General features: G+C 37.4%; 1 protein-coding gene across 5 annotated transcripts in view; it reads left to right on the forward strand.

The window, feature by feature from the left end:
• Window positions 1-12878, forward strand: part of RALGAPB (Ral GTPase activating protein non-catalytic subunit beta) — a 90803-nt gene that overhangs the window by 70687 nt on the left and 7238 nt on the right. For all 5 annotated transcript variants that reach the window (XM_055545021.1, XM_055545020.1, XM_055545022.1 and 2 more), the window contains 6 exons: window positions 2777-2935; window positions 5855-6020; window positions 8378-8500; window positions 9999-10135; window positions 11535-11643; window positions 12400-12478. In XM_055545021.1, the coding sequence (XP_055400996.1) occupies window positions 2777-2935; window positions 5855-6020; window positions 8378-8500; window positions 9999-10135; window positions 11535-11643; window positions 12400-12478 (773 nt within the window). The remainder of the gene's footprint in view (window positions 1-2776; window positions 2936-5854; window positions 6021-8377; window positions 8501-9998; window positions 10136-11534; window positions 11644-12399; window positions 12479-12878) is intronic.

A 12878-nucleotide genomic window follows, 5' to 3' on the forward strand; every position in this document is an offset into this window, starting at 1 on the left:
GAAGAAAAGAACAGAAAGAGGAAATAATGAGAAATGCAGTGGTAAATGTGGAAAGAAAGGAACAAAGATACAATCTTACAGATGATTAGTGATATTCCTGGTGGAGAAAATTGGACAGAGTAGAAGCAGTACATAAAAACATTCTAGAAGGAAATGATTGCATGCTATGGACTGAATGGAGACAAGACAAATCTCTGAGATTGCAGTTTCCTTTCATGTTACCTACTGTAGTTGAAATGTTTAATCTTTGAAGAAAATAATTCCTGTACTTTCTCAACTGGGTCAGAACATAGGGAAAGTCAGAAAGTAGCCTGATTTATTTTATGAATCTAAGCGTACCTCTAATAACTTAAACCTGACAGAACACACATGCAAAAGTATATACAAAAGTATTAAGGAGAATACTAATAAAACTGAATTCAGCAGCATGTTAAACAAATTAACTTCTACAACCAAGTAAAGTTTATCTTAGGAATGCAGGAGAGTCAGTTATGGGTAAATATTAGTAAAGTTATTAAGAAAATAATTTGATTCTGTTAGCAGATCAGTCAGTACAACAGTCAATATTCAGCAAAACAATATTCAGTCTGATTTTTAAAAAATGAATAAACAGCCAAAAACTTCACCAGGGCCAGTAATGTAGATCTGTGTAAATGGCAGCCCATTTAGGAAACAAGATGGAGAATGAGGAAATGTTTAAAAAAAAAAAAAAAATGTGTAGGGAGATTCCCCCAGTGAGTAACATCTTACCTAACTATAGTATAATATCAAAACCAGGAAGGTCAATGAAATACTAAAAGAAACTAAGTAAGAGGGAAAAAACCATTGGAAAGGAAAAGACAGTTCCCAGGTAATATGATTTCTAGTTAGGCAGCCATGGCATCATTGACTCAGTGGACATGAGTTTAAACAAACTCCATGAGATAGTGAAGGACAGGGAAGCCTGGCGTGCTGCAGTTCATGGGGTCACAAAGAGTCGGACACGACTGAGCTACTGAATGACAAGAAGAAGGAGAATCAGTAGAGTGTTTAAAGTAAATGAAAGTTAAGATCCCCACATATGAAGTACAAATATTAATGACTATAGCTGTTAATATCCAGTTAGAAATACAATGCAAAATAACTCAGTTACAACTGTGATATTGATAAAAGTTATCCTAACAAAATTTATTAGGAAAAACACAGACCTAGAGGAAAAAACTTGAAGAAGTTATTAAGAGATATAAAGTACATATGTGTTATGTTCCTGAATTAGAAGATCATCCGGAGAACAAGCTGATGAGGTAGCTTTAAAAAAAAAAAGAACCAGGAGCCCTCGTCCTACAAGATGTGTTGCAGCACACTGCCAGACTGCAGCTCCTTCTCCACGATTTCAGAGTGAAAAATGAAAAGCAGAACGTTTTTTGTATGTTTGTAGAAAATTCATTTAGTGGAGAAATCTGACCTGAATTGACACAAGGCTATCTGTAGTCTTTTTTCATAGTGTTAATACTCTTCTGTTTGACTGCAGAAATAGTGGTGTCTTTAAAGACAGGGTGTTGCCTCAGCCCTTGTTTGGAGTAGGAAAAGAGTAATCCTTGCCATCTCTGAGGGCTGCTTTCCTGAAAAATACCAGGGATGATACAACTTGCTGGTCAAGATCAAGATCTCAAAGAAGATAAGGGATCAGGGGGAAAACAAAACAAGAAATGCATAAAAAGTAATAGACTACTTTTTAAAGCACTTAGGTTTGCAGAACAGCCAAGTAGAAAGTGTAGAGAGTTTCCATATAACCTCTCTTCCTCCACACATGTATTTTCTCCTAACATCTTGCATTGTTGTGACATAATTTGTAACAATTGACGAACCAGTATCAGATGGATTATTAACTGAACTCTATAGTTTACATTAGTGTTCACTCTGTATTGTACAGTTCTGTGGGTTTTGGCAAATATGAAATCATATATGTCCACCATTATAACACTATAGAGAAGAGTTTCACTGCCCTAAAGTCCACTGTAGTCTTCCTAGTCATCCCTCCCCTTCTCTGGAAATTCCCCCAACTCCTGACAACTACCGATCTTTTGCTATCTCCACAGTTTTGCCTTTTACAAAACGTCATATAGTTGGAATCATAGTATGTAGTCTCTTCAGATTGGCTTCTTTCACTTAGCAGTTTGCATTTCAGGATCCTCCATGTCTTTCTGTGACTTGATAGCTCACTTCTTCTTATCATTGAATAATATTCCATTGGGTGGATTTATCACAGTTTACTTACAGAGAGACTCCTTGGTTGCTTCCAAGTTTGGGCAGTTACGAATGAAGCTGTTACAAACATTTGTGTGGAGGTTTTTGAGTAGATGTTTTTAATTCATATGGGAAAATATCAAGTTATGCAGTTGCTGTCCTATATGGTAAGATTATGCTTAGCTTTGCAAGAAGTTGCCAGACTGTCTTCCAGCATGGCTGTACCATTTTCCATTTCCACCAGCAATTAATAAGAATAAAATACATACTAAATTTTTTCTAGAAAGTTTGGTGTATTACAGAGAAAATTGGATTTTAAATTAAATACATAGTATAATCTCAACCGTCTTTAACAAAAAAGGCAAAAGAACTGGAAGGAAGTACACAAGAATGTTAAATAGTTTCTGTAGTTTGGGATTATGGTTCTGCTTATTCCTGTCACTTTTTAATTTTTTTTACTTAATGTTTATTAAACCATGAGCAAGTATTGCTTTTATAATTAGAATAGTGCAAAGAGATGATATCTTCTCCTTTCTTCCTTTGGCGGTAGGAACCTGCAAACAGTCGTCTACCTCCTCACCTTATCGCACTTGACTCCACGATACCTGGATTTTTTGATGACATTGGGTATCTGGATCTCTTGCCATGTCGTCCCTTTGACACAGTTTTTATTTTCTATATGAAGCCAGGCCAGAAAACAAACCAGGAGGTAAGATTTCTGGATTTTGGGGGTAATTTTTTATGCTGTAAATTGAAAAAAATGTTCATGACTTGCACTTCTCTATGGTGGAAGGTGAGTTATTCTTGATCTTTAAAGATTTCTTGTGAATCAGTTCAGAAACTGAGTTAATGAAAACTATGGTGCCTAGAGCCTCGAGTCTTTTGACTCTCAATGAATGATGTAGAGAAGAGCTAGAGCATGTCTTTCTTACCTTAGGGAATTCAGATTCCTAAGACACAGAAAACTAAAATAACAAAAGTTAACCATGAAAAGCTAAAGTTAGGCTTTACTGCCCAGCAACAACTGTTTACTGACCATCTTCCCTGTGGCTCCCTTAATGTGCCCAAGTGTAGAAGTGATAACACCCTTTCCTCTTGAGGAACTCACTTTCCAGGTAATTTCACAAGGAAATAATTTTAGTCAAGGCATGCACAGTAGGAGAAGAACATCTGAAATAAAGTAAAGGATAAAAACAATAAGTAAAACACAGTTGGATACATGTAACAAAGAGACTAGGAGAAGGATGAAGACAACATAAGATAGGTGAGAACAGAAAACTGAGAGCAAATGTCAGGAGATCAAGTGTCTATCAGAGATAAGTGGTTGAAACATGGATTGGACAGGTAGTTACCAACTGTGACTAAGAGAGGACCAAAGGAAGATGTGTAAAATATAGAATGTATTCACATGTGTAGAGCACTATGACTGTATTATCTTGGAGTTTCACTATAATCATTGTAAGACCATTAGTTAATCAGATTAAACACACTTAAAGAAATGTACCAGAATTACAAAATGTTTATACTACAAGCATATTTCAGATTATTGGCAGACTACTAGAAAAGGAGAAAATTCTTCTCATTTCATGTTAGTGATTCAGTAAATACTTACCAAGTGTCTCCTGTCAGGTGCTTGGGTTATAGTGGTGAACAAGATATACAAGGTTTCTGGACTTCTGGAACTACTGTGTAGAGGGAAAGACAGATGATTAAACACACAACTATGATAAAGTGTGCTGATAGGAACATGTTATAGGAGCCATACCATGAAAACCTAACCTGGTTTGAAGAAGACTTCCTGGAATAAAAGACTTTTAAGCTAATGTATCAGGTATACATTGGCAGTAGGTTAAAAGGTAGAAGTGGGTTGTCACTAATCAAGAAACAGCATGTGCAAAGGCCCTGGAGATGAGAGAGAATTTCATTTTCATAAAATTCATTATTGGTTCCAATTTGTTTAGAGCTTGGGAGGCTATCGGTAGCCAGAGATGAGACTGGTAGACTCAAGTTTTTTGGAAGATCTTCAGTAGAAGTGGATTAAATGCAGAGGGTGGGGATCTATTTTGAAGGAATTCTAATGCATGGTTCATATGAGAGTAGTGGGGCCATTTTCCTCCTACATATAGAAGAAGACACAAACCCTTGAGGTAATTCTTACACCAGTTGAGTTTTCTTAGCTTTTTAGGGACCAAGGGTGACTAGAAAACGATAAGATTCCCAGAGGCATCCTTTAGAATGACTGAATCCTGCCTTCCCTAGCCCCATAGGGAAGATTTAGATGAATTTCAAGCTGCCAGTCAGTGGCCTACAAGTTGAATTTAACTTACTTATTGTATCTTGGCTACATTTTCAAATTGTTTAAAAGTCTCACCTCTGAATAAAATAATTATTTGGGAGAAAACAAAAACTGGCTGTCAGATCAGTTTCCTGGCACTTAAAAGAATATGAAGGGATATGGGAAACTAAATAGGTACACTTCTGAAAAGAAGTGTTTAAGAGATGAGGCCTGGCAACGATGCCCACTAGATTGAGAAGTATTTGATGTAACCACATATTTTGACTTCATTAGGTTAGCATTGTATGAACTACATCAGTGATCTGTGGGCTGGCTACATTAGAAGTTACTTGGGAGACCTCTTGAAAGTAGTAATTCCAGGATCTTATCTCTGCTGATCTGATACAGAAGTTCTGGAGTAGGCTAAGAAAATCTCATGTTTAAGAAATTCCCCAGGTGATTTTGATACACTACCTCTCTCCCCATTTCATTTTTAATTTGTAGAGGATTTCTCATTTTCCTTCTAGCATTGGACTTTGAACAGCAACAGTGTTGCTGTTTTGAGCCAAGTAATTCCTTGTTCAGGGAGCTGTTCTATAAAAATAGGACATGTAGCCGCATCTTTGGCCTCTGCTCACTAGATCCCAGGAGTGCCCCACCAGTTGTGATGTCAAAAATGTTTCCGGACATTGCCAGATGTCTGCTGGAGAGCAAAATCCACCTGATGAGAACCACTGTTTTAGAACAGGGGACTTTTCTTTCTGGGGCCCAGAAATTAAATTTCGTACCTGGTGAAGAGGAGAGAGCCTTCATTTTTATCTGGGATGGTTGTATTCTCTTCTTTGAACCCAGAGAAGAATGTTTTCCCACTCACTTATTAATTATAGCTAGTCATTATTGAATTTTTAACAAGTTTATATTTTTTATAGCATTTGTCACGACTTGTAAGTAAATAATCACATACCTATGTGAAGGCAGGGACCTAGTGTTTTTTGTTTACTTTTAGTAAGCATGTCTGGCTCAGTAATTATTTTGCTAGGGAGAGAGTTAAAGGATTTTCTTGCTTTATCTCATTTGATCTTCACAGCCATCATTATTACTCACTTTATAGATGAAGAAACTGAAACAGTGGGGTTTCAGAAACTGAAACTTGCCCAAAGCCCAGCCAGGATTTGAACCTGGATCTATATAACCCAGAAGCATGCATGTTTAACTGCAGTCATATGTGTAGTTCTCAGTTTATTCTCAGCTTGGACTTGATTTATCAGACACTTCGAAGAGAATTTTTATGAAGATACTTTGATATGCTCTTTTGTTTCCTTCACTATAGTTGATGATTGGTATGTATTTCAGATTTTAAAGAATGTGGAGTCTTCCAGAAATGTTCAGCCACATTTCCTAGAATTTTTGCTCTCGCTTGGCTGGTCAGTAGATGTGGGCAAACACCCTGGGTGGACTGGGCATGTTTCCACCAGTTGGTCTATTAACACTTGCGATGATGGTGAAGGACCTGAACAAGGTAAATCTCATATGGTCATTTGTTTTTTCTCGTTACTCTTGACTTTTCTCCTTTAATATGAATTTGTAGTCTTACGAAAGAAAAAAAAAAAAACAGGCAGAGGTATGGAATGGAGAAGTCTCTTTCCTCTCATCCTCACAGGAGATCACTTAATAATTGTATCATCTTCCAAACATTTTCTGTTAATATGAGGAATAATTATGTATGTATATATATAAACATGTATGTTATATACATACATTATGACAACTAATATAAAATTAATGGCTTACTTATCATAAAGTTGGTAAGTTTTTTATAGTGGGAGTGAACAAATTCCATTTTCTATAACAGTATTATAATAAATTTAGATTATAGCAAACAGTAGTTTCCTAACAAGTATACTTTGTCTAATATAGTTTTTCTACTAGCAGGTATGTTTTTTAGACTTTGTGGCTATCATTTAAGGTTACACTGTTAGGACATGATACAATAACCTTTGTAGTAAACAGCTGACTGAGAGAGTCATACACATCAATGCAAATCCTCCTGAGGAACTGTAATCAGGATAGCAAGTATAAGTTTAATCTTAAGGCCTTTGCCCTACCTGGCTGGAGCTTTCTGTTCCAAGGGCTCTTGAAATCACTGGAAAGTTAATAATACCTCTCCAAAGTGGGGAATGCCTGTATCTAGTGCTTTGAATTAGCAGAGTTCCTCTGTCAGCGAGATTATGCTCTTAAATTTCCCATTAAATACCATTGTGACTTGTGACATAGTTTTCTCCTGCTTTCAACCAAGGTTGAATCAAAGTATATGAGAATGTGCTCTAATTTCAATTGCCACATAACCTTTAATAGTTACCCTTGAGTGTATTTATCAACTAAATTCCCACAAGTAGAATTGATCAAAGATTTGCACATTTTTCAAGTTGATAAATGTATAAATGTATCACTTGGATGCTTAAGGTTGCAAGTAACAGAAAGCCTGACCCAAACTGGGCTAGATTTTGAAGGTCATTTATTGCCTCATATAACTTAAAATTCCAGAGATTAGTGTACAGTTTTATTGCCATTTGATCAGCACTCCTGCTCTATTTTTCTGCAGTTTTCTTTTAGCTCTGTTTTCCATGTGTTGGTTTTGTCCCATCCTGGCTTTCCTCACACTGCAAAAAGGCCATTCCAGGCTAAAACCATTCACATACCACACTAGTCTAAAGAGGAGAGGTTAGCTGGGTCTCAGAACGTCCCTTCTCCCAAAGCCAGAAATACACAGTGTTTAGACCACCATGAGCCATTGCTGTGGCAAGAGAGGTGGAATGACCCTGAGAGAGAGATGTGAACGAGGAGGCGGGAAGAATGAGTGTGTTGGGGCAGTAACCACAGTGTCTGCTATGGTAGACACAATGCCCGCCCAACATCTGAACCAGGAGCCAGCACCTACAGCCCATGCCTGTTTTTGTAAGTAAAGTTTATTGGCACTCAGCCACACTTGTTCATGTATTATCGGACTGCTTTCACACTACAACGGCAGACTTAAGTAGTCATGGCAGAGACCATATGACACACAAAGCTTCATTTACTATCTGATCCTTTGCAGAAAAAGTTTGCTAGACTCTGGTCTAAACTTCGTTTGCCACCTCCTCACCAAATTAGGTGTCTTCTGATCTGTTAGGTGAGGAGTTTTCTATTTTTAATTATGATTGAGTTTCAGCATCTCATATTTTTATTTCTTAGCTGAGAACTACTTATTTCCTCTTCCCAATTTTTTGTCAGGTTGTTGGTCTTTTACGTATTACTTGTAGGGCATTGTGTTCATTTTAATGGAGAACTATACCAGCTCTCAAGAGTGTTATTTTGCTTAATTCTATCTTGCTGACTTAGAGCAGATACTATGATTAAAGCTGCCTGTACATTTTCATATTATATCACTGATCACTGGAGAAAATGACACAAAAGCAAAGCTGAAGAGCAGCAGAGAGACCAAGGACAGCAAAGCCTGCGAGCAAGCGTGCACACATGCAGACATCTGCCCCACCTCCCTTCAGAGGGACTGGGTGGTCTCTCTTTTAATTACTGTTACCTCTTCCAAAAAGACTATTCCCTGAATCTGCCTGATACACATGAACTAAGGTCCTGCTAATCAGAAGTGATCTGATTTAGTTTCAGCAACTGTGAAATTAAGATTTTATGGTTTAAAGTTAGTGTTAAGCCATTTAATGAACATTTATAGTTTATTCTTCCTACACATTATTTATGTTGGAAATGTACCTTCTATTTATTATCACTTCTTATTAACTGCTACAGTTAAATTTCATGTAGCAGGGTGATACTGGTTTTCCCCGCTTTTCAGAGCACTGATGTAGTGTTTCTCATTCATAGATGAAGTGATTTCCTCTGAAGACGTTGGGGCTAGCATTTTCAACGGACAGAAGAAGGTGCTGTATTATGCCGATGCCCTTACGGAAATAGCTTTTGTGGTTCCTTCTCCTGTGGAGTCCTTAAGTAAGAGAATTTTTTTATGGTGCTGGGTTTTTTGTATGGAACAATTTTGTATTCACTGGTTTGTGCAGTATTACTGCACTGGGAGAGATTCTGAAGTCATCTAAGACATTCTTAAGCTTTGAAGACATGATAGCTTTTAGATTATGCAGAGGTATGGGGTGTTAGTTCCTCTTAACCAGAGGAAGGTAGTGAAAGACTAGAAGACTGACCCTCTAATAATAATTTTTAAATAGCAAAGGAGATCCACTTTGACCCATTTTTTAACTTTCTTTAATGTGATTAATTGGACTTCCCAGGTGGCTCAGTGGTAAAGAATTCACCTCCCAATGCAGGAGACGCAGTTTCGATCCTTGGGCCGGGAAGATCCCCTGGAGAAGGAAATGGCTACCCACTCCAGAATCCTTGCCTGGAAAATCCCATGGACAGAGGAGCCTGGCGGGCTAATGGGGTCTCAAAAGAGTTGGACATGACTTAGCGACTAAACAACAACAAATCTGATTAGTTTAACTGATACATAGAAGCCCTGTTTTTCAGTTTATTCATTTCTCTCTCTAATGAGTGAACCCCCACCTGCTTCCCTCTTTCCATGTGAGAGCCTTTGTATGGAACCCCAGAGAATCCTGCAGTTGGAGGCTCTCATGGTGGTAACTGCCTGGTCTTCTAACACTGAGGTGGAGAAATTCCAACCTGGAAAAGGTGGCCATCAAGCATGTTCTTCTCAAGGATCAGGAGTGATCATTACTTCTCAGTCTGAATTCTTAGTCTTATTTTGCCTTGAACCTTTGCTTCTTGCAAATTAAGTACATTACTTTGTGCCTGACCAGACAGGAGATGGAAAACTTGACCTTTTCCATGAGACCATCCATAGGATGGGATGCTGCACATCATGCTTTCACATTTCGCATTTCTAGGCTAATGACTTTTCCTGTACCCTGCTTTGGCCGCCTCTTAACCTTTGTACTTGGACCCTTGATTTTGCACTTGAGGTTCCTCCCTTTCTCTTCTTTGGGGCCAGTTGTGTCCCTGGCAGGAGGGCCCTTCCATGGTCTAGGTCAATGTCTGAGCAGCTGTTTGCCTTCATGTCAAGGCTGTGATCTCCTGCCTTAATTCCAGAAGCCAGGCCCCAACCATCCTCTGTGGACTGAGTCCATCTCTGGTGTCTCTGGCCCAGCTTATTTGCAGCAATTCAGTAGAGCTGGAGCCAGCAAATTATGGCACACAGGCCAAATTCAAAACACTAAGAATGTTTTTTGCATTTTTAAAGGGCTTAAATAAAATAAAGAAGAATATGCAGTAAAGACCTATATAGCCAGCAAGCAAAGCCTGAAATATTTATTACTTGATCCTTTACAGTAAAGGTTTGCCAACCCTTGCACTATAAGCAGTGCTTTGCTTAAGTAATTTAAGTTGTACTGTTAACATAGCTAGTTTAATAAACACGTTTGCTCTAACGAAGTAGTAGATATTTTATTTATATATATTTTTCTTTACCCTATAGCTGATTCATTGGAAAGTAACATCTCAGACCAAGATAGTGATTCAAATATGGATCTTATGCCAGGAATACTGAAACAGCCATCCCTGACACTTGAGCTTTTCCCTAATCACACAGACAATCTTAATTCCTCACAGAGGGTAAGTCACTTTGTTGATTAATCTCCAGAAATTTGTAATGAAATGGAGGTAATTAGGTAATTACAGAATCACACCTGAAAAGCTTTTAACTTTAACCCAAAAAATAATTATATCTGTACTAATTCATTAGGATCTTAATTTTTTAAAATCAAATTTTCATGATTTTCTTCTTTTCAGCTTGCAACAGATGATTCACTCTAATTCCATCTTTGTTGCTTTTTTCTATTTAGTCATTTCGATTCCATGCTTGGTTCTTTCACCCATTCCTTCTTGAGTATAGGTTATTATTTGGTCCCTGAAATATCCACTAGAGGTACAATAGTATGTATTTTATAGCATTAATCATGCAAAATTCAACTTCAGTCTGACAACACACATGATAGCATTTTGAAGAATAATCCGGTGTATGAATAACTGCACCGAGTGAGGTGGCACAGCGGCTACTGCAAGAAGAGAGCATGTTGGTTTCACACTTTTTTCTGACCTTATCAGTGGATGTTACGTCATTGTCTTTGTTCTCCCCTCGTGTTATCTCCTAATCCTTACTGGAAAATGACCAAGTCGTAATTAACAAGAGTATAGGATCAGTTTACAGATGTAAGACACTTGATATAGAATAAATAATAAAGACGAAAGAAATGTTGTGCAAACTTGTCTGAAGCCCTTCTTCCATTGTAAAGAATTTTAATTTGGACCTCTCTACACTTAAAATTATTTTTAATATAAGTATTTGCTTAAAAGAATATGGGAGGGGTTTCACCTGTACAATTGATTTAGGAAAAAAAGTTAGCTTGTATAAAACTCTCTGAAGTAGACTGATTTTGAAAATCATAAGTTGCTCCATTTAAAAAAGATTTCACAGAATACAGTTTGGAGAAGAGCAAGATCAGCAAAGCACAATGTTTTTATTTACCACATACTTTGCAGACTACTCACAAACTAAGGGGAAAAAAAAATTTTGTATCATTATCTCAGTAGACAGAGGAAAAGCAGTTGACAAGACTTCAACACTGGAAAGATCCCCAGGCGGAGCAGTGATGTTACTCTGATGGAAAAAGCATATTACCTTCTGGTTACAGAGATAGACTCCATCCTCTTAAGTCCTCATTAAGACATAGTATGCAAATTTTGTTTTTATTAATGTCAATTATAGTTGTTCAGTATTGCTTATCTTTTTTTTATTTGAATATTTTAGACTTTCATTGCCTTGTTCTAGTTTGAGACTTGATAAACAGAAACCAAAGAAGGGCTTTTTTGAAAATGTATTTTATACTGTTTTCCGGAAGTGACTTCCCATGACCTGATCCTTATGTCACTGGATAGCTTGATGAATGTATGATTGTAGTTTTATTAAGCCAGTTTTTTTTTCCCCTCTTCTGCTTTTCTCTGCCTCATACAGCTCAGTCCCAGTTCCAGAATGAAGAAGCTGCCTCAGGGTCGCCCTGTGCCTCCCCTTGGACCCGAGACAAGAGTTTCTGTAGTCTGGGTGGAACGCTATGATGATATAGGTATTGTGCAAGGACTTTGTCCATAAACAAGATTTTGGTAGGATGACAATGACTTGCTGAATGTCTAAAAGGAGTGGCAGCATAGGCCCTATATGGTGGCCAAGAGCTGGGACTGGAGTTCAGGAAGCTTGGGTTTCATTACACCTTAGGTGACTAATCTGTTAAATGAGTGACTCAGCACTTAATTAGTTCATAGTTGTGAAGATTTGATGGATACAGAGCTTTCAGGTCTTCTTGGTATGGCAGATACTGGTTTCTGGCCACTTGGTCCCACTTCATGTGGTTCCCAGTCACCCCAGGACCTCTGGGAAGGGGAAGGGAGTTCACCTTCCTCACCCTCTTTCCACAATCTTGTTTCATTGTAAAGATTAATTGGTCCTTAGGGATTCCGCTATGAATATGTTTCTCATGATTTTTATGTAAGCTGCATAAGAACATAAGAAATGTGTATTTACCTTAGAATCTCATTCAGCTCAGAGTTCATAGGAAAGTGTAATGGTTGCTTTCTAACACTTCTAAAGCTCTTTCTAAGCCCTCCAGGACTATAGATTACGTTCTCTAAAAACTCTGCTTTAGATGAACTTTTCTAAAATATGCCTTGATGGATTTTTTTTTTTTTGATTTGTGAGGAATATTTAGGACTACATGTTTTAGGAGAGCAAAGTCCATATATTTGTTGTCTGCTATGTAAAGAGTTTAGGAAATTGAGTTTTCTTGAAGGGAGATATTGAATGTAATGCCATGATTTTCTTCCAGAAAACTTTCCCCTCTCAGACCTGATGACAGAAATCAGTACTGGTGTGGAAACCACTGCAAACAGTAGCACTTCTCTGAGGTACTCCCTTACGTGGCTTGAAGTTTATCAATATTGACTTTAAGCATAGAGAAAGCTATTTTTTATAATATGGTGGTTCTAGTTTAATTAAGAAATAATGACTTTTATGAAACAAAAGGGATGAAGACAGTAAGAAGTAAACATAATTATGGAGAAAGAATTAAAAAAGTTTGTAGATAAATGCACAAGGTGATCAAATTAGCAAGGATTTTTAAATGGCATAATTAATTGCTGTTGTACATTTATCTGAGGCAAAAAGAAAGATGGAAAAGTGGAGACAATTAAGTATTAATGAAGAGTGATAATAGAGTAGCAATATTAGATGGAAATAATGGAGTTTAACTGGTCAAAACATTTGGATAGATAGCAGTTAAAGTATCCTCATCCCATGAGCTATTTA

Source organism: Bubalus kerabau, chromosome 13 (genome assembly GCF_029407905.1).
Source record: "Bubalus kerabau isolate K-KA32 ecotype Philippines breed swamp buffalo chromosome 13, PCC_UOA_SB_1v2, whole genome shotgun sequence".
NCBI classification, from domain to species: Eukaryota; Metazoa; Chordata; class Mammalia; order Artiodactyla; family Bovidae; genus Bubalus; species Bubalus kerabau.